Genomic DNA, 21,365 nt, shown 5'->3' on the forward strand with positions numbered 1-21,365 from the left:
TAAAAAATAATTAAGATAATGTGCAGCTAACAATAGCTAATCATTGAGCTCCATGGGATGTAAGCACTTGCTTAACCTCAGGTGAATGCTTAAATACTTTGCTGACTAAGGGCCTGAACTACATGCTACAATAACAAATTCTGGTTCTACAATGTTTAAAAACAAACCAAAATCCTGCCAAACTATACTTAAGAATAGCATTATAGTGCTCTACACCCATCATGCTTTATGATTTAAAAATCCAATCATTCTAGAGTTTTTTTTTTTATTTCAACCAAGGCTGGGATAGCCACTTTCCAATATTTCTAGCTCCATCGTTTTCACTCTTCGCTGTTAGTGCTTTGTTTTGCAAAATTCATATCCACGTATACCATAGAGTCTCTGCTTGGCAGTGAAGGAGAACTTGTGCAGGTAGATTTTCTTCTAACCTGAAAAGAAAGCATTAAGATGTATTACGTAAACAGTTAGTGCGTAATCTGTTAAAGATGCACAGGCACATCTTATACACATAAGAGTTGACTTCTATTCTGACTTCTTAATTTGTCAGTGTTGCTTTATCACCTCTAGTGGTAAAGATAATAAGCTTCCTGGAACAAATCCATTTCACCTAATTCTACTCCCACTCAAGTCCACGGCAAAAATCCCCCATTGACAATCCTGCCCACCCTAATGTCAAAATTGTCCTCAGCCACACTGCTTTGCTTAAAAGTAATCTAAGTTCTTCAGATATAGCCTGTGAACAAGCTTTCATGGAGACTTACCTGTGTGAAAGTGTGAAGGAACAATAAAATGCAATTTTTGAGGAAGAGAGAAACATTAGACAATAGCTAAAACTTCAAATCAAAGCCACTCTTAATAATTTGTAACTCAAATACAGTTTTCAGAGTAGCATCCTAGCCACTATGGATGTAGAAGCCCTCTACACCAACATTCCACACAAAGATGGACCACAAGCCATCAGGAACAGTACGCCCAATAATGTCACAGCAAACCTGGTGGCTGAACTTTGTGACTTTGTCCTCACCCATAACTATTTCACATTTGGGGACAATGTGTATACCTTCACATTAGCGGCACTGCTATGGCCACACAGTATGCCAACACTTTTATGGCTGACTTAAAACAACGCTTCCTCAGCTCTCGTCCCCTAATGCCCCTACTCTACTTGCGCTACATTGATGACATCTTCATAATCTGGACCCATGGAAAAAAAGCCCTTGAGGAATTCCACCATGATTTCAACAATTTCCATCCCACCATCAACCTCAGCCTGGACCAGTCCACACAAGAGATCCACTTCCTGGACACTGCAGTGCTAATAAACGATGGTCACATAAACACCACCCTATACCGGAAATCTACTGACCGCTATGCCTACCTACATGCCTCCAGCCTTCATCCAGACCACACCACATGATCCATTGTCTACAGCCAAGCTCTACGATACAACCGCATTTGCTCCAACCCTTCAGACAGAGACAAACACCTACAAGATCTCCATCAAGTGTTCTTACAACTACAATACCCACCTGCTGAAGTGAAGAAACAGATTGACAGAGTCAGAAGAGTACCCAGAAGTTACCTACTACAGGACAGGCCCAACAAAGAAAATAACAGAACACCACTAGCCATCACCTTCAGCCCCCAACTAAAACCTCTCCAGCGCATCAAGGATCTACAACCTATCCTAAAGGATGACCCTTCACTCTCACAGATCTTGGGAGACAGGCCAGTCCTTGCTTACAGACAGCCCCCCAACCTGAAGCAAATACTCACCAGCAACCACACAACAGAACCACTAACCCGGGAATCTATCCTTGCAACAAAGCCCATTGCCAACTGTGTCCACATATCCATTCAGGGGACACCATCATAGGGCCTAATCACATCAGCCACACTATCAGAGGCTCGTTCACCTGCGCATCTACCAATGTGATATATGCTATCATGTGCCAGCAATGCCCCTCGGCCATGTACATTGGCCAAACTGGACAGTCTCTACGTAAAAGAATAAATGGACACGAATCAGACGTCAAGAATTATAACATTCAAAAACCAGTTGGAGAACACTTCAATCTCTTTGGTCACTCGATTACAGACCTAAAAGTCGCAATTCTTCAACAAAAAAAAACTTCAAAACAGACTGAATTGAGAGACTGCTGAATTGGAATTAATTTGCAAACTGGATACAATTAACTTAGGCTTGACTAAAGACTGGGAGTGGATGGGTCATTACACAAAGTAAAACTATTTCCCCATGTTTATTCCTCCCCCCACGTGCTCCCCCCCAGCTGTTCCTCACACGTTCTTGTCAACTGCTGGAAATGGCCCACCTTGATTATCGCTACAAAAGGTTTTTTTCTCCCCACTCTCCTGCTGGTAATCGCTCACCTTACCTGATCACTCTCGTTACAGTGTGTATGGTAACACCCATTGTTTCATGTTCTCTGTGTATATAAATCTCCCCACTGTATTTTCCACTGAATGCATCTGATGAAGTGAGCTGTAGCTCACGAAAGCTTATGCTCAAATAAATTTGTTAGTCTCTAAGGTGCCACAAGTTCTCCTTTTCTTTTTTCAAATACAGTTGAATTTTCTTCAAATTTTGCAAATTCCTTCTCTGTTTTCAGGATCAATATGGCAATTTTCAGGTCAAGAACACATTTCAAGCCAAAGTTCTCAGAGTGCTAAAAGAGGCCTATAAAATGGAAGCTAGATGAAACTTTAATTATGGAGAAGCTGCTGCTGCTTCAAAACACAGACACAACTATAGACACCAAAATAAATCAAATAAAACAATAACACAGTATGATACTAATCATTGACACTGCTTGGGTCATTTGAAATGGTTGTGTTATCAGATAATTCAGAAGCAACAGTGCAGGAGAGACTAGCAACTCAGAAGAGGAGGGGTAAGTAGTGAGGATTTAATGTGGATTCTACTGTAGTTAGTTATAACTTCACCAGTCACACACAACATAGGATTTCTCTCCACCCACCCTCCCCCATCAATGCTAGTTATTTTCTTCATATCTTTCCATCTGCCAGGGAAAATGCACTGCAGGTCTTTAAAATACCTTACACTAGGTGAAAGACAAAAGGAAAAGTAGCCATTTGTAATAATATCTGATTCATTTCTTCAACCCCTTATGAAGCTGATCGGGCCCCATAGCACCCCATGCAAGACTCAACATCTCTGATGTCAATAGTCTGACAAAAATAAACCATCAGATAATACCAAGTGTTACTTTGAGCTTAAAATAGAAGACACATGATCTTTCACAATCAGGGGCAATTGTCAGGTGGGAGTTTTTCTTGTTTACATGTTGACATAGACTGTGTGTGATCCTTTATAGGCCATGGCATGACAGTGAGTCACACAGGAAATTAAACTATGTATGTCTTTACGCGACAAGCCATTGCTCAAATTTAATTAGGTAGGATTACAAATCGATAATAGGCTTCATTAGCATAATGTTATTCCCATGAAAGTATGTGCTGGGATTATGAATTTAAATCATTTCTCCAAAGAACATACAGATTTCATTCATCAAAGCAACAGCACTTTTCACGTCAAGAAACATTTCTGATTTACATAATGATTCTCAACTCATGATGCAAGATTTATAAATCATATGGTCAATCTAAAAGATGCCCTCTATTCAAATTATGAAGCCTCTGTGACTAGAGACCCATTATTCTGAATGGAGAGGCCATAAAAACATCTGTACTTCTGACTTAAAATTGATCTATTAGGTAATAATGTTTCAAGTGGAACTTGGTACTCCATTTATCAAAAATGTCTGTCTGTAGTTGGGTTTCACACTGGATATTAATGTTCCTTAGGCTGTGGGTGTGTGTTTCCTCTTCAGTTTGTAAAGGGTGGCATGGGGCAATGTGCTGTCAGAGAAGCAGAATCCTGATAGGGATGGGTTTTCCCTGATTATGGGTCCTATAAAGGCAGCCAAACAGTAGCCAGCAGCACAAGAGCCAGCAAACAGAACTGTAAATGGGAGTATTTGTACAGGGAGTTTGGGGAGGGGCATATGTGGAGTTTTTGGTTTTTGTTTTCCTTGACAGGAGGTTAGGCAGGAAGGCCATGATAGTCGTCAGTGGTAGTGACCCAAGGAATGGAAGAAGCAATGAAGATGACTGGATGTAGAAGCTGTGGGTTGTTGTACATGATCCTGGAGTGGGTACCTGAAAAGAGCTTTGTATGGAGTACCACCTGATAGAGCTGATGGAAGAAAAGATCCGAGGCTTGGAGACACAGGTGGAAAGTATGGTTGAATTTTGAAGGGGATTCAAGCAGATGAGGGAAGGTGAGAAGCGCTGAAGGGAAAAGTCAAGACTGGCAGATGCAAGCTGGACAGAAGAACTCTGAGGGGAGATTGCTGGGTGAGGAAAGTGGCTAGTGGAAGCATATGATGAGAACCAAGCAGAGGAAAAGACCAGCTAGTGAAGGAGAAATAGAGCTCAGGAATAGCTTTGCTGAGTTGGAAAATGAAGAAGAGGACCAGCAGGCAGTAACTGAAGGTGGAAGGGCCAGGAAAAAGAGAACAGTTAGTCCTGTAAGAGAGGAAGAGCCAATGGAGATATGCAGAGTTCAGAGCCCCAGGAGGATTCAGAATAACTCTTGGAAGATTGAAAGGGAGAATTAAAAAACAAGATGACTTGAAGCCAGAAAGAACAGAAGGAAGGTTGGAGAATCACACCATCACTGAGAAAAGGTAAGTCTAAGTTATTGGTGACTCCCTACTAGGAACGACAGGCCTGTCCCTAGAGCTGATCCAGAGAGCAGAAGGGCGTGATGTCTGCCATAAGCTAAGATAGGGATATGGACCTGAGGCTGAAGAGGACCCTAATAGGAGCAGGAAAGAATCCACTGATTGTCCTTCATGTGGGACAAATGATAATGCTAGATTCTGACTAGAACGTATCAAGGGAGACTGTCAGGCTGGGGAAGACACTTAAGGAAATGGAGGCTCAGGTGATCCTCAGTGGGATTCTACCCATCCCTAGAGGAGGAGAATGAAGGTCTGATGATCAACATATGGCTCAGGCAGTGGTGCTATAAGGAGGGATTTGGGATGTTTGACATTGGGAGGCATTCATGGGGAGGGGACTGTTTGTATGGAATGGACTCCATCTGCATAGGGAGGGAAATAGGCGTCTGGAGTGGAGGTTGACATAATTGATTAAAAGAGCTTTAAAACGGGAATTTTGGGGGAGACACCCGGGAGGCACTCAGTAATCTCCACACCTGATTCTATCATTGAGTGGGAGGAAAATCAAGTAAGAAAAGATACAGCAATGCATTATACCAATAAAATAAAAACCAGCAGGATCTTATTAAAGGGGAAAAGGCAAAATGCCACATTTATTGTGAATACAGAAAGACTCATAGTAAGTAGTTAGTTATAGCTATAACATTCCATTCAATTTCATATTTATTCACACATTCTCACACACACACACACACACACACAGGTTCTGCAAGGTTGTTATCATAGTTACCAGCCTTAGAGTTGCTCATGCCTATCCACTGGCCAGATGGCCTGGACATGAGGAGGGAGCAGGGCCTTGTCAGACGCTCATCTGATGCTCCTGGAAGTTGGTTTGCAGAATCAGACCCCAAAGTTCCCACTTTCTAGAGTCAATTTTTATAGGAATTTCTTCCTATGCCAGTCTGTGGGAATTGATTCAGCAACAGCATGATGAAGCTATCAGCAGATGGCACATTCCTGATGGCTCCGTGCTTGTTCTTTGGTTCTCCCATTCTTGAGGCTGTTGGGTGGATTCCAGTCTGCCCTCCGGGGGGTCCTCTGGTTATTTCCACTTGACACCTTCTTCAGCCGGTGGACACTGGATTCTTAGGCTGGCACCTCCCTGATCCTTCAGTTATTATCTACACCAAGCATCCATCCACATACATCCTCTATCTTGATTTTAATCACAATTGTTAACAAAGTGAGATGAATACAACAAAAGGGCGGGGAGTGATAGATGGATAAAAGAGTCTGGGTCAAAATCACTTTGGGGAAGAAAGCTACTAGAGGTTCCCTGTGGGTACTGCTTGGGGTATTCTACAGACCGCCAGAATCCGATTCAGATGTGGATAGAGACGTCTTTAATGTTTGTAATGAAAAAACTAGTACTCAGAATTGTGCGATTATAGAAGACTTTTTAATTTCACAGCTATAGATTGGAGGACAAGCGCTACTAATAATGGTAGGGCCCAGGTTTTCCTGGGTGTGATAGCCAACAGATTTCTTCACTCAATCAATGAACCAACAAAAGGTGATGCCATTTTAGATTTGGTATTGGTGAGTAGCGAGGACCTCCTAGAACAACTGGTCACAGGAGCAACCTTGGTTTGAGTGATCATGAGCTAGGGAAGTGGACTGGACTGAAGAACTCAAGGATCTGAATGTGGCGGAGGCTTGGAATTAGTTTCTGAAACTTTGACTTAAAGTATCTGAAGCCTCCATCCCAAGCATGGGGAAAAACGCATAGGGAAGGGTGGCAGACCAAGCTGAACAGTATCTCACACTGTTGTATTAAGAGAAAGCAGAATGAAATGTGAGGAATGGAAGATGGGCTGGCTCAGCAAGAAAAGCTACCTCTTGGAGGTCAAAAAGTGTAGGGACAAAGTGAGAACTGCCAAAAGCCAAGCAGAGTTGGACCTTGCATACGAAAGTAAAACCAATAGTAGGAGGTCCTATAGCCATATAGATAAAAAGAAAACAAGGAAAGAAGTGGGATGCTAAACACTGAAAATGGGGTGGAAATTAAAGATAATCTAGACGTTGCCCAACACCTAAACAAATACTTTACCTCAGTTTTTAATAAGGCAAATGAAGAGCTGAGGGGTAGTGGCAGGGTGTTTAATGGGAACAAAGATATGGAAGTAGAAATTATCACATTCAAGATGGAACTCAGATTTGCCTTAATGTGTCTAAATCGGGGGCCCAGATAATCTCCATCCAAGAATATTCAAGGAAGTGGCACACGAAATTGCAAGCCCAATAGCAAGGATTTTTAATGAATCTGTAAGCTCAGGGGTCGTACCCTATGAATGGAGAATTGCTAATGTTGTTATTTTTAGAAAGGGCAGGTGGGGGAAGTGATCCAGGCCTGTAAGTTTGACCTCAATTGTATGTGTCATAAATATAAAGGGAAGGGTAAACACCTTTAAAATGCCTCCTGACCAGAGGAAAAACCCTTTCACCTGTAAAGGGTTAAGAAGCTAAGATAACCTCGCTGGCACCTGACCAAAATGACCAATGAGGAGACAAGATATTTTCAAAGCTGGAGGGGTGGAGAAACAAAGGCTCTCTCTGTCTGTGTGATGCTTTTGCCGGGAACAGAAAGGAATGGAGTCTTAAAACTTAGTAAATCTAGCTAGATATGCGTTAGATTCTGTTTTGTTTAAATGGCTGAGAAAATAAGCTGTGCTGAATGGAATGTATATTCCTGTTTTTGTGTCTTTTTGTAACTTAAGGTTTTGCCTAGAGGGATTCTCTAGGTTTTGAATCTGATTACCATCCTGATTTTACAGAGATGATTCTTTTACTTTTTCTTCTCTTAAAATTCTTCTTTTAAGAACCTGATTGCTTTTTTCATTGTTCTTGAGATCCAAGGGTTTGGGTCTGTGTTCACCTATGCAAATTGGTGAGGATTTTTATCAAGCCTTCCCCAGGAAAGGGGGTGTAGAGTTTGGAAGGATTTTGGGGGGAAAAACATTTCCAAGCGGGGTCTTTCCCTGTTATATATATTTGTTAGAGGCTTAGTTGTGGCAGCAAAAAAGTCCAAGGGCAAAAGGTAAAATAGTTTGTACCTTGGGGAAGTTTTAACCTAAGCTGGTAAAAATAAGCTTAGGGGGTTTTCATGTATCCTAGAGTTCAGAGTGGGGAAGGAACCTTGACAGTATGCAAGGTCTTGGAACAAATTTTGAAAGAGAAAATAGTTAAGGACATAGAGGTAAATGTTAATTGGGATAAAATACAATATGGTTTTACAAAAGGTAGATCATGAGATCTTGCCTGATCTTGTTTGAGAAGCTGGGGGGTTTTTGTTTGTTTGGTTTGGTTTTTTTAGGCGAAGGATGTGCAGTAAATCTAATCTACCTGGATTTCAGTAAGGCACTTCATACAGTTCCACATGGAAAATTATTAGTTAAATTGGAGAAGATGGGGATTAATATGAGAATTGAAAGGTGGTTAAGGAACTGATTAAAGGGGAGACTACAATGGATCATACTGAAAAGTGAACTGTCAGGCTGGAGGGATATTACTAGTGGAGATCTTCACAGACTGGTCTTGAGACCAATTTTATTTAACATTCTTATTAATGACCCTGGCATAAAAAGTGGGAGTGTGCTAATAAAATCTGTGGATGACACAAAGTTGGGAGGTATTGCCAATATGGAGGTGGACCGGAATATCCCACAAGATGATCTGGATGACTTTGAAAACTGGAGTAATAGAATTGGGATGAAATTTAATAATGCAAAGTGCAAGGTCATGCACTTAGAGACAAGCCTAAGTCTATTTTGCTATAAATTGGTGACTTATCAGTCAGCAGAGACTGAGGAGGAGAAAGACCTGGGTGTATTGATTGATCACAGGATGACTGAGTCGCCAATGTGATGTCCTAGGATGCATCAGCAAGGTATTTCCAGTAGAGACAGAAGTGTTAGTGCCCTTATATGAGGCACTGGTGAGACTGCATCTGGAATACTGTCTGCAATTCTGGTCTCCCATATTTAAGACAGATGAATTCAAATTGGAACAGATGCAGAGAACAGCTATTAACATGATCCAAGGAATGCAAAACCTACCTTCTGAGAGGAGACTCAGGGTTTGGCTTGTTTAGCCTAACTAAAAGAAGGCTGAGGAGAGATATGATTGCTCTCTATAAATACATCAGAGGGATACAAACTTAAATAACTCCACTCCTTCCCTGGTAAAGTAACCGCGTGGATACAAGAACAAACAGCTATAAACTGGCCATCGACAAGTTTAGGCTTGAAATTACATGAAGGTTTCTAACAATCAGAGAAGTGAATTTCTGAAACAGCCTTCCAAGGGGAGCAGTGAGGGCAAAGAAACTAATTGGCTTATGGAGGGGATGGTATGATGGGACTGCCTACAATGGCATGTAGCTGATCTTTTACTGCTAGCACTGAATATTGCCAATGGCTGGTGATGGGACACTAGATGGGGAGGGCTCTGTGTTTCTACAGAGAATTATTGCCCAGGTGTCTGGCTGGTGGGACTTGCCCACAAGCTCGTGGTCTAACTGATCGCCATATTTAGGATCAGAAAGGAATCCCCCACTCCTCAGGTCAGATTGGCAGAGACCCTGTGGGGTTTTCACCTTCCTCTGCAGCCTGGGTCATGGGTCACTTGTAGGCTTAAACTAGTGTAAATGGTGGATTCTCTACAACTTGAAGTCTCCAGATCATGATTTGAGAACTTCATTAACTCAGCCAGAGGTTATGGGTCTATTACAGGAGTGGGTGAGTGAGAGTCTGTGGCCTGTAATGTGCAGGAAGTCAGAGTAGATAATCACGATGGCCCCTTCTGGCCTTAAAGCCTATAAGTCTATGCATCTCAGAATGAAATATAAAACACTAGCAGAAAATATAAATAAAAGCATATTATAGAAGTCTTGAGTCTCACTGTCCTGAAGTTCCTCTGAGTGAGTAAATTCTGTGCTTTAGGTAGTGAATGAGAATTCTGCACCACAGACTGTACTTGGTTCGTCTTGTTTGACATGTATATTTTAATGTCACTTATTTCTCATGTACTTAGTGCATGTAAAAAAATTTAGTAATAAGACTTCATTATGGCAATGATTCTTAAATCTGTGAGGAGTGGAGTAAGATGGCTGGGTTTTATGAGACTTAGGGATTGAAGGAGTCCTGCAATTAAACTGGTAAGTTTCTCCTTCATAATGTAATATAGAGAGGATCTACTTCGCTCCTACTCAACAACAAAGCCAATTTAAGGCTACACAGATTTGTAAATCATGTTCTGTACCCAAAAGCAGCTGAAATGAAACCCAAATACCCAGTGTCTAATGTAAAACACAAGCTGTATGACAGTATTCCTGCCAGCATGCCTTTCTGAAGGCTTGCACAAAGAGACTGCCTGATATTGATATCGAAAAGGGGTGGGTCAGGGAAGAATGGGTTCCAAGGCTGAATCTGTCTATAGGAGCTTGTTCTCAGTGTGATCTAAATGATAATAGATAATACTATTAGGAGTACATCTGTATATGTAAGCAAAGGGCTGATTGATTAGCTATTTATTAAAAGTCCAGTGTTTCTGGTGCTTATAATAATCCATAACATCCTCTAGAAGCATTTAATGTGTTCTAGATGACTAGAAGCATGAGACACTTTTGCCTGTAACATGCTTATACATCTATCATTAAAGCTTTATAAACTATTTATTAAATTTACCCTTAATATAAAGTGCAACCATTACTTGGATTGCAGTAGCAGTCATAATGTGCTAGGCACTTTCCAAACACAGGTGAAGAGACAGTCCTTGACCAAAAGTGCCTTTGATTGGAGGCTTTAAAATTGCTTTACACACACTAATTTTCTCTGATGGGGAAAGAGCAGAACTACCTGCAGTTGTTGCTATCTTGCCAGAGGAGAGAAACTTAATTTTTAATTTCTAGCTAGAGTTCAGAAGAGTGGACGACTACACTGTCTACGTAATTCAGATCTGAGTTTGTTGTTAGTCCCTGTGCAGTTTACACCAGAACTTTGATTTCTGGGATGATCATCAAAGCTGCAGCCTCTTCCCCTTTCTTCATCTAGATCTTTTTGTTTCAGTAATTACAACTTTTCAAGCTGATATGCAACTCAGTAGACACAATGAACGGGGAAAATATTTCCAGTGTAATCTGGTACAAAAGACTAAAAATGTTACTAAGTAAACATTTACTCTCCCAAATGGTTGTAGGTGCAGGGTGGGGTTTTTTTCTAATCATATCTGGTAACTTTGGGAATTACTGGTGGCAAAGTAATAAACTTCAAAGAAAAAGTAATCTCCTAAAATGCTTTAAGATATAAACAAAGAACAATCAGACTGAAATAACGCAATGAGGGCAATAGACTGATCTAAAGAAGAAAAAGGACCTGGAACTACAAGGCTTTCAGCTTCTAATTCCTAATGGGAAACACAGTCTGATGTTGCAGTTCAAATAAACCCTCCAAAGTTTGGAAGGTTATTGCAATTTACTGGAGATGCTTGGATCTGGTTTTTTGACAAGAAAATTTTCTTGTGGAATTTCTATTTCCTACTTCAGCCTATTTGCTATACTCCATAGGAGAAGTTTTTGTTGTAGTAGTATGTTATTTGTTTCTGTTCTTATGCCCCAGACTTCTTGTGAGACCTTGGTCAAATCACTAAGGGTATCCCTACGCTGCAGCTGGAGGAGTGATTGCAGCACATGTAGACATACCTGAGCTAGCTTTAAGCGAGCTAGTTCAAGTCCAAGAGCAGTGAAACTGTGGTGGCATGGTCTACAGCATGAGCTGTACTAGCCCACCCAGGACCCTGGCTGTGTACTCTGGCAGTGGCGACTAGCCTGTGCTTTAGTCCAGTGATTCTCAAAGCCAGTCTGCCGCTTGGGCAGGGAAAGCCCCTGGCACACCGGACCGGTTTGTTTACCTGCCGCGTCCGCAGGTTGGGCCGATCCTGGCTCCCACTGGCCGCAGTTTGCCGCTCCAGGCCAATGGGGGCTGCGGGGAGCGGCGTGAGCCCTATTGGCCTGGAGCGGCCAACTGCGGTCAGTGGGAGCTGGGATCGGCCCAACCTGCGGACGCGGCAGGTAAACAAACCGGTCCAGCGTGCTAGGGGCTTTCCCTGCACAAGCGGCGAACTGGCTTTGAGAACCACTGCTTTAGTCCACACCGCCACAGCTTCACTGCTATTGGTATCCAAGCTAGCTGGATTAAAACTAGCTCTGGTATGGCTACAGAGGCTGCAGTCACACCTCTCATGGAGTGACTTTAGCCTCTCTGTGACTCCATTCCCCACCTGTACAATGGGGATAATAGTACTTCCCTACCTCACAGAGGCGTTGTGAGGATAAATACATTGTGAGAGCCTCAATACTGCAGGAATGGGGGCCAAATAAGATAGCTAGGTGGAGCTTCATATTTAGTTCCCTGCTGTATTGCAGGTTTTTCTCCTGTTGCGTTTACTTTGAGTTCAGGTTTGTATACCCCAAATCCCTGCATTTCACCTTGGTTTTGGGCCCAAACCATGAAAAGCCCCAGTGTGCTGCAGGGTAGTTTGACTTGAAATGATAACTTGGTCTCTAGATCTTTGGAAAGCTAATCCAAAATCAGGTTTCAGAGTAACAGCCATGTTAGTCTGTATTCACAAAAAGAAAAGGAGTACTTGTGGCATCTGAGAGACTAACCAATTTATTTGAGCATAAGCTTTCGTGAGCTACAGCATGAGCATCCGATGAAGTGAGCTGTAGCTCACGAAAGCTTATGCTCAAATAAATTGGTTAGTCTCTAAGGTGCCACAAGTACTCCTTTTCTTAATCCAAAATCAGTGGCTTGCTGTGAACATGTTGCACAATTTTAGTGCAGGCTTTCAAGAATGAAATTGTCTTTGGTAAACTAATAGAGTTCTTTAAAATCTCAAAAGGGAAAGATTCACGTGAAGAATTGCCCATTCTCTGGTCCTGTCTGCACACCTAGATACCTGAATGGTGAGTGCATTAGACATGTCCGAATAGATACTCCTTCCTGATGGCTACACTCCATGACCTTGGACAAGTCAGTTATCGTTTTGTAGTCCTGTCAAAACGGAGTACAAACACGACCTCACTGTAAACAAAATGCTGCTGTGTCACTCTGAGAAATCTACTCATTAAATGGTGTGCTTACCTGTACATAAATTATGGTAGTCATGATGATCACAAATGTACAGGCTGCCAGGGTCCCCAAGCATATGACAAATTTAGTTTCTGATGGCTTGCAGGAATCTTGCAATGTATCTTCTATTCCTAAGCATAAAATATTACAATTTATAATAAAACCTGGTTCTGAAGCAAATACTCTCCACTCAGGTTTCATTGAGCTTTTCATAAAAATGTAGGCTTTAAAAAAAAAACCAAAAACCCAACACACACTTTAAGAGAAATGTTTTGTTGTTTTTGCAGAGTCAAAACACAGGGACTCCAAAAGGGCTTTTGGAAAACAAAATGTCAAGCCATTTGCAAGTTAGTATACAAAAATGTTTCCCTGTCTAAAAACAGGGTCTAGAAACTAGAAACCAGCTGCAAATATGTGACTGCATTGGGACTGTAGTTTTAATCTTAAAAACCATGAACATTATTTTAATATTTAATGTCTGACACAAAGCCAATAGTTCATAGATTGTGGGTTTTGATAGTGTAACTTTAAGAGCATCTTGTGGTTCTATAGTATTGTCAAGGTTCCTCCCCCACTCTGAACTCTAGGGTACAGATGTGGGGACCTGCATGAAAAACTTCCTAAGCTTATCTTTACCAGCTTAGGTCAAAACTTCCCCAAGGTACAAAATATTCCACCCTTTGTCCTTGGATTGGCTGCTACCACCACCAAACAAATACTGGTTACTGGGGAAGAGCTGTTTGGAAACATCTTTCCCTGCCCCCCCAAAAATACTTCCCAAAACCTTGCACCCCACTTCCTGGACAAGGTTTGGTAAAAAGCCTCACCAATTTGCCTAGGTGACTACAGACCCAGACCCTTGGATCTTAAGAACAATGAACAATCCTCCCAACACTTGCACCCCCCCTTTCCTGGGAAATGTTGGATAGAAAGCCTCACCAGTTTGCATAGGTGACCACAGACCCAAACCCTTGGATCTGAGAACAATGAAAAAGCATTCAGTTTTCGTACAAGAAGACTTTTAATAGAAATAGGAGTAAATAGAAGTAAAGAAATCACCTCTGTAAAATCAGGATAGTAGATACCTTACAGGGTAATTAGATTCAAAACATAGAGAATCTCTCTAGGCAAAACCTTAAGTTACAAAAAAGATACACAGACAGAAATAGTTATTCTATTCAGCACAATTCTTTTCTCAGCCATTTAAAGAAATCATAATCTAACACATACCTAGCTAGATTACTTACTAAAAGTTCTAAGACTCCATTCCTGGTCTATCCCCGGCAAAGACAGAATATAGACAGACACACAGACCCTTTGTTTCTCTCCCTCCTCCTAGCTTTTGAAAGTATCTTGTCTCCTCATTGGTCATTTTGGTCAGGTGCCAGCGAGGTTACCTTAAGCTTCTTAACCCTTTACAGGTGAGAGGAGTTTTCCCCTGGCCAGGAGGGATTTCAAAGGGGTTTACCCTTCCCTTTATATTTATGACAAGTATATAATCCATATTTTACTGAAATGAATAACCATTTATAAATACACCATTCAGCCCTAGATGGTATAAATAAACCTATGACTTTGTCTGAAAGCATCAGTTATCTGCTACAGCACATAGGTGTGGCATTTGAAAATGGGGTTGTTTCCAAAATGCAAATTTCGTGACTTAGGCCAAAGGAGAAACTTTTTAACTGGAATACTGAGGATGTGATATTTACATAGCACTCAATTTGTGCTAGGTCCTTTAGTAGCAGTAAGGTTCTTATATTCTGCAGGCTAGTCACTAGAGGGCAGTACTGTACCAAAACAGCAGTAATGCGTGGTAGAGTGGGGAAACTTGTGAATTGGTGATGTCCCTGGTACAGTATACTAGTTCTGTGAATAAACCTAGAATTTCAGTCTCCAGAGCTGTTGATGCAGCATTTTGCATTAGTATTAAAGTGTGTGGGGGGGTTGTTTTTCCAGACTATGGGGAAAAAATGCCTGCATTTAAGGATAAAGACTGCTCATTACATTTAAACTTAAGTAGGGACAGTAGTTGCTATTTAAGAAGTCACCATTTGCCAACAAATATCATAAAATGGTTTCTCATGCTACAGTTTCTCTCTGTAGAACATAACAGCCTGGTGTCCGTTGGCAATACTGGTATGTTAATAGTGACTGAAGTATGGTCTTGTACCTTTAAGACTAACACAATTTAGCTGAAGATCAAGGAAAAGTTTCAAAATGAGGCTTAGCAAAATCCTACCACAGATGTAAGTTCCATTGCTACTTCCTTCTAGATACGGAGGTGGTATCAGGCGTGCCACCTTGCAGGTGTACAGACCAACGTCCCGTGGTTGAAGATTCTTCACTTCTAAGAAGACTACACCTTTTAGAAGATTGCCTGTGAGCTTGTACTTTCCATCATCCCTTGACAACGAAGCACTTTGGTTTAAAGGCAACATCTTTGAAGACATAGTTATTTTCTTCACGGAATCATTAAAAAGCGGCAGTTGAATATTCCAGTTGACTTCAATTTCAGCCTCTGATAGAAACTGGAAGTCAAATATACAATCAAGAAGTGCAGATGTGCCATATTTAATAGAGGCTATGGCGGGATATTGCTTTACTGTGATATAGGCTGTAAAATAAAAGCACAAATAATCTATTAGTCCATGTTCCTTTCTTATCTCGCAGATCTTCAGCTACTGCTTCCAAATTAGTCCTAAATTTTCACACTTGCTTGAAAATTAATCTGCCTCCAAATGTAATTAGGCACTAATCTGGCTGTTTGATAGATTAAAAATAGCCTTAATTAGAAGGCTGTGTGTTCTCTCATGGGGCTGTTACATGAGTATTCCTGATTATATCACAGCAGGAGCACTGCTTTCTCAATGTTTGCTTGCTTTAAGAAATCCCTCATCAAAAAGGGAGACGATGTAAAAGGGTAATTAGAGATTAGTGTAGCTCCTGTTCTGGAGAGAGGGGTCTGGAATTTTAGTTCCTAATTCACACAGTGTTGTTGTTGTTTTTTCTAAATATATAAAAATTTTGTTCAGGTTTCCTCAAGTAAGTTTTTCATCATTTAAAAAATTGTCTTGTTAAGGAGGTGGGAACATCCATGTTGTGAGAAAGCCGCACAGCAGTGCCCAATTGCTGTACTTCATCTAACAGTCTGTTTCTGCAACCCCAAAGCTGAGAAGTGCTTACACACACACAAGTAATAATACCTGGCTCTTATATCTTGCTTTCCATCTAGAGATCTCAAAGCATGTTACAGAGGAACTCAGTGTTCTTATCCCCATTTTACAGATGGTGAAATATAAGACAGGGAGGTGAAGTGACTGACTTGTCCAAGATCATCCAGCAGAAGAGCTGGGAATAGAACCTATGTCTCCTCAGTCCTAGTCTGGTGCTCTATCTACAAGACCCCACTGTCTTCCCTATTAATGATGATTGGGCAATATTGTTCATTGTGAGCAATCCTGTAGAGCTCGGCACTAATACTATGGAGACACACTTTACATATGCATATCACTGATGTAACAATTGGATTGTTAGATGCTGGATATTTTCTGGTTAGAAAGTTGAAATATTGGATCAGGTTGGACAACCATGAGCCAAGGGAGCACTTTTGTGGAGAGAAGAGGATTGATGCCTTCTTTCAGACCGTAGAGTTCCTAAAATACTAGGGAAGCTGCTGTGATTCAAAACAATTTAGGGGCCTACTTGTTTCCTCAAAGTTGAGTTAGCTTCATGCCCAACTTAACATGTAGCAGCATTAATGTGTATGTACCTACATAGATATTCAAATGTCCATAACTTGAGTTTCCAAAGCTTAACAAGGTTGGCTTTTCAAAAAGGGGTAAGTGATTTAGTAGCAAATTCCACTGAAAGTCAATGGGACTTGTGCGGCTAAATTACTCATTTTTTTTTTCAAAAGTTCAGTTTGGATTCAGCTTTTTCACATGCTATCGCCACAACTACCTAAAGTGCATCATTTTTTTTCTTATTTATTGAGGAAGTTTTAACAAGTTTACAAATCCTTGCCATGTAAATACGAGAAACAAAACAATCCTTAGAACTGTTATCTTTTGTTTAAAGAGATATTATACAGGAATCTAATCATCAGATCTTTCTATTTAACAGGGTGTTGCCATATTACAGAATGAGCATCATTCCAACACCCATGTTGTTTTCTAGTAATTTCATTAGATTTAGTGAAATATCTCTCTCTACTAATCTCTATATTTAACAGATCAGGTGTGTCTATCAAATTTTAACATTTAAAAAAAAATGGGCAGGTATGCTGGGGTGGAGGTTAGATTAATGTACTTTGAGGACTGAATACAAGGTAACCAAATATCTGTCTGCCTTTTTGCTGCATAGGTAATTGGTGTGTTAATTTTTTTCATAACCACAACTTATATTTTTTGAACCATTGCTCAATGGTTGAGCTATTTTTATTTTTCTATTGAGACACTACCAGTTACCAAGCAGCTTCTAACAGATAAGAGAATAATTCTTCATTTCCTTTTGTGTGACCATTTCCACTAGGAAGCCGCGGGAGGTTTACCAAAGGATCATTTTGGTGATAAATTTCCAACCATTTGCTTACGGATTGCATCCCAATACACTCTGACTGGACTTATCTACCTCCTAAGCACACAATCTTTTCTTCAACCACAATTTTGCCAACATTTATCCCCATTCAGTCTCTCTCTCTTTTTTTTTAACCTGGTTGGTGTGAGGTACCACTGAAATAGTATCTTAAAGAAATTTTCTTTTATTGTGCTTCAGACTGAGGTTGCTGGTCCTCTTTTCCAGATCAAACCCTATTTCTCTGGGGTAATTTTTCTATCTACGTACTTTTCACAAAGTGTCATATAGGAACACTTTTTTTCCCTTTTTTTTTAAAAAAAAAAATCTGTCTGTAAAGATTGATATAAACTAGTGGTTTGTTTGGTTTTGTTTTTGTTTCCTAATTGACCAGACACCATCACTTCTATTAAAGTTAGCTTTCTCCATAAAACAGATTTTCTAGAAAGTTGAGAGAAACAGTGCCTGACTTGAAGTACTGGTACCAGGGGAGAGTGGTTTAGTTAAAATTAGTTTTGATTGCTAAATAACTTGGCCAGCTATTCAGCAAAAGTGCCTAACTGTAAGTATTCCGCAGAGTGGTTTGACATTTAAATCATAGCGCTCTTCCACGTTCTTTGAGATTTAAATCTCACATCTCTTATAGAATTGGTTGCCTACTTATTTTCTGGAAGATTGACTCTTAAGAGAGGCTGGCAAACTTATAGCTAGCATTTCAGATTTGGTATAATTTACTTTAAATCTGGATGCTTTACTAAAATCTTAGATTTCATTAGACACTAATTTTAGGGAAATATTTGGTTTAGATAAAAATATTACATCTGCATATAATGCTATTTTCTGATGTGTTCCTGCAAGTTTTATTCCTGTGATGGATCCATTATTCCTTGTCCTCTGTGCAAAAGACTCCATGGCCAGTGCAAAAAAGTAAAGGAGAGAGTGGACACCCCTGCTTAGTCCCTCTGTGTAATTCAAACAGGGGAGATTTAACCTCATTAACTTGCATAGCTGTTTTTGGGCTGGTGTAAAGAACAGTTATCCATTAAAGGAAATTGGGGCAGAAGTCCATATGGGACAGGACTTGAAATGGAAAGTTCCACTCTACTCTATCAAAGACTTTCTCTGGCATTATGGATGATTCCAAGCACTCCCGAGATATTGTCCGATGTTTGTCTATCCTTAATGAATCCAGTTAGATCCGGATTTATACAAACTGAGAGCATACACTGCAGTTGGCTGGCTAGTATTTTTGCTAAAGTCTTTGTCACAATTCAACAGAGAGATGGGCATATAGGAACTGCATAAGGTAAGGTCTTTTTCATCTTTAGAGAGAACAACCACGATAACTTTCTTTCACAAGTTGTAGAAGTTCCTCCCCTAACAGAATTGCATTGAAGATACCTCTCAAAGCACCCACCAACACCTCCCTACATAGCTTATAAAGTTCAGTTTGAAAGCCATCAGATACTGGAGTTTACCACTTTTCATACTTGCTACTACCTCTAGGATTTCTTCTGTTATTTCTTTAGATAAAGTTTCTTTATCAATTTGGCTTTTCTTTGGAGAGCCTGCAACTTCCAGATATTTTTAATAACTTCAGAGCTTGGAGTATCTGCGGTATAGAGAGTTTATTATTAAACAGAAAAAGTAGCACATATTTCATTTAGGCTGTAACAATCTTTTGCCGATTGCTTTTAATTGGGGGGAATAATATATGTTGTTCTTGAAGCCAATAACCTATCACTTTTATTTCCTTTTTTCATAAAACATCTGTTTTGTATCTCCAAGGGCTTTTTCTCTGGCATCAACATATTCAACTTCCCCCTAATATTAGTTAATTGTTTGTTTTTCTGCACTTGTGCTTTGTGAATGTCTTGTAACCTTTTTATCTCCTGTTCTAACTTCTATTTTTTTCTAGAGCTCTTTTTTTCAATTGAGAGGCTCTGCTTATCAGCTAACCCCTAAATACAGCTTTTCCTGACTCCCAGAGAAGGCATGTTTTTATATTGTCCATATTGTTTAATTTGAAGTATTGAACAATGTCTTTCATTGCTGCAGCCTGATCTTTCCTTGGAGAAGCAAGCAGTTCATTTTCCAGTATAGTGATCTTTGGGGCCCAACCCAGCTATCAAATATTACTTCCACTGGTGCATGATCTTGTAATGTTGCCAGTTTCTGCAGATCTTGTCAGATTCATTAAGGATTTAGAGATTGGAAGGGTGTAAATAACATGAGTAATCTCTTTCCCCTTGGCATAATTCTCACCAGCAATCTGAAAGAGTGAATAGTTGGCACCAGGAAGTCAGTACTGTACCTGTTTCCCTATCCAACATGGGGTGTGGTCTCCCCCCCGCCACAACCACCATCGTTCTAGGATGCATCTGAAGTCTCCTGCAAGTATAATTTCCCCTTTCCCAAAGTTTTATCGGGTTTTAAACTGATCCCACTGTTGTTAATAACCCAGCAATATAAATAGTCCCTTTTTATCCACAAATTGATGTTTAATCTGAAAAGGTACATGTTCAGCTGAAGGAAAGAGGATTGGGCATAATATTTGCTAAAGTAAAATATGTCTGTTGAAATCAGCTGCCTTTCATGCCTATTATTTTTGCCTCCTGAAAATGAATTTCTTGAAGTAGAATAATCTGAGAGTGGGTTTTTAAGTTCCACCGGGGTTTTTGTTCCTTTTTAATTACATTATTTAGCTCTTAGACTTTCAAAGATGTTACTTTAAAAGGAAGAGACATTGACAGTAACTAGTTTAGCTTAAACCTTAAATTATTACAATTCTTTAGCTGTTTGATTACATGAACACTTGTGTTGCCAATGTTTCTTGATTCTAATTATGCTGCATTTACTACTGTGTGCTGGAATATGGCGTGGTTTATGTTTGTGAGCTTCCATGTCTATTTCTTGTATTAATTCCTCCCTGCCTCCCTAGTTACCTTCCCTCTACTCCGTTCCCTTTACTCTAAAACCACAAATGAAATACCAACATAACATGTAAAACAGTCTCCAAATGACTGATTTGCTGACCCCTGAACCCCTGTAATTTCCCCGAAAGCACTTGGACTACTTCTCTTGCAATCCAAAGGAGGTACCTACTCCACCTTGATCCTCAGCTTTAGGGATAGATTACCATCTGATCATTTGAGTTATGGGACGGGTTTACACAGACCCTCTAAAGGTTCCTTCCGTCCCCCTCTCTATTTTCTCTAATCTCCTCCAACTTTGAAATCCCACCCCACTTTGCTCTTGTCCTTATTTATGTCTATATTTAAAATACAGAACACACCTATTACTCTTCACCCCCAATTAAAGTGAACATCATATTATTATCTTTATAACATTAACATAGTTACTGTTCAGCTGTTTGTTTCTGGTGACTCCCAAGAAGTCCTTTCTGATTAGTCTTTGGATTACTATTCAGGTGTCTGAACGTCTGCCAATGCCAGTATGGTCTCTAGAGTCTTTTGTAGTCTTTTTCCTGGTTTTTAACCATTTGCCAGGAGTTTTTCAGCAGTTTATCTGTAGTTACTACCTCCTGGAGAGTTGTCTTGTACGTCTGAGATCCCAAGTGACTGGAGTGTGTTTTTCCCTGTTTAGTTTCTTATTGTATAATATGATTTTGGAAGCTGAATGAGGGTTCAAATGGGAATCCCCATCTGCAGTGGAAATCTGCCCTCCTGAGTGCTGTTGTAATTCCCCCCAGCTCTTCTCCTCTTTTTAAAAGTTAGGGCAAAAGAGGTCATGAAAAATTTGCAGCTTGTTGTCTTTTGAGTATGAGTACTGAATGCACTCTGGCTTTTCTTCATAATTTTTTTTTCTGTTGATAATCATGAAATTTCAGTTAGGTCTCTGGATTTATTATGAG

General features: G+C 40.2%; 1 protein-coding gene across 1 annotated transcript; it reads right to left on the reverse strand.

Moving 5' to 3' along the window:
* Positions 1 to 320: 320 nt before the first annotated feature.
* On the reverse strand, positions 321 to 19,857 carry LOC140906473 (uncharacterized). Its single transcript, XM_073330528.1, has 4 exons — positions 19,806 to 19,857; positions 15,159 to 15,533; positions 12,929 to 13,047; positions 321 to 428 (listed from the first exon to the last, which is right to left on the reverse strand). The coding sequence occupies exons 1-4, from the start codon at positions 19,855 to 19,857 to the stop codon at positions 321 to 323; spliced, it is 654 nt and encodes a 217-aa protein (XP_073186629.1).
* Positions 19,858 to 21,365: the final 1,508 nt, after the last annotated feature.

The sequence above is a fragment of the Lepidochelys kempii genome, chromosome 1 (assembly GCF_965140285.1).
Source record: "Lepidochelys kempii isolate rLepKem1 chromosome 1, rLepKem1.hap1, whole genome shotgun sequence".
Taxonomy (NCBI): domain Eukaryota; kingdom Metazoa; phylum Chordata; order Testudines; family Cheloniidae; genus Lepidochelys; species Lepidochelys kempii.

Bases quoted from the DNA above. Each gene is read 5' to 3' on its own strand.
- LOC140906473 (XM_073330528.1), bottom strand. From the start codon at position 19,857: ATGGTGGTTGTGGCGGGGGGGAGACCACACCCCATGTTGGATAGGGAA. The intron at 15,534-19,805 runs GTACAGTACTGA...TTTATTTTACAG, and splicing joins CATGTTGGATAGGGAAACAG to CCTATATCACAGTAAAGCAA. The intron at 13,048-15,158 runs GTAGGATTTTGC...TTTTATGCTTAG, and splicing joins CAATGGAACTTACATCTGTG to GAATAGAAGATACATTGCAA.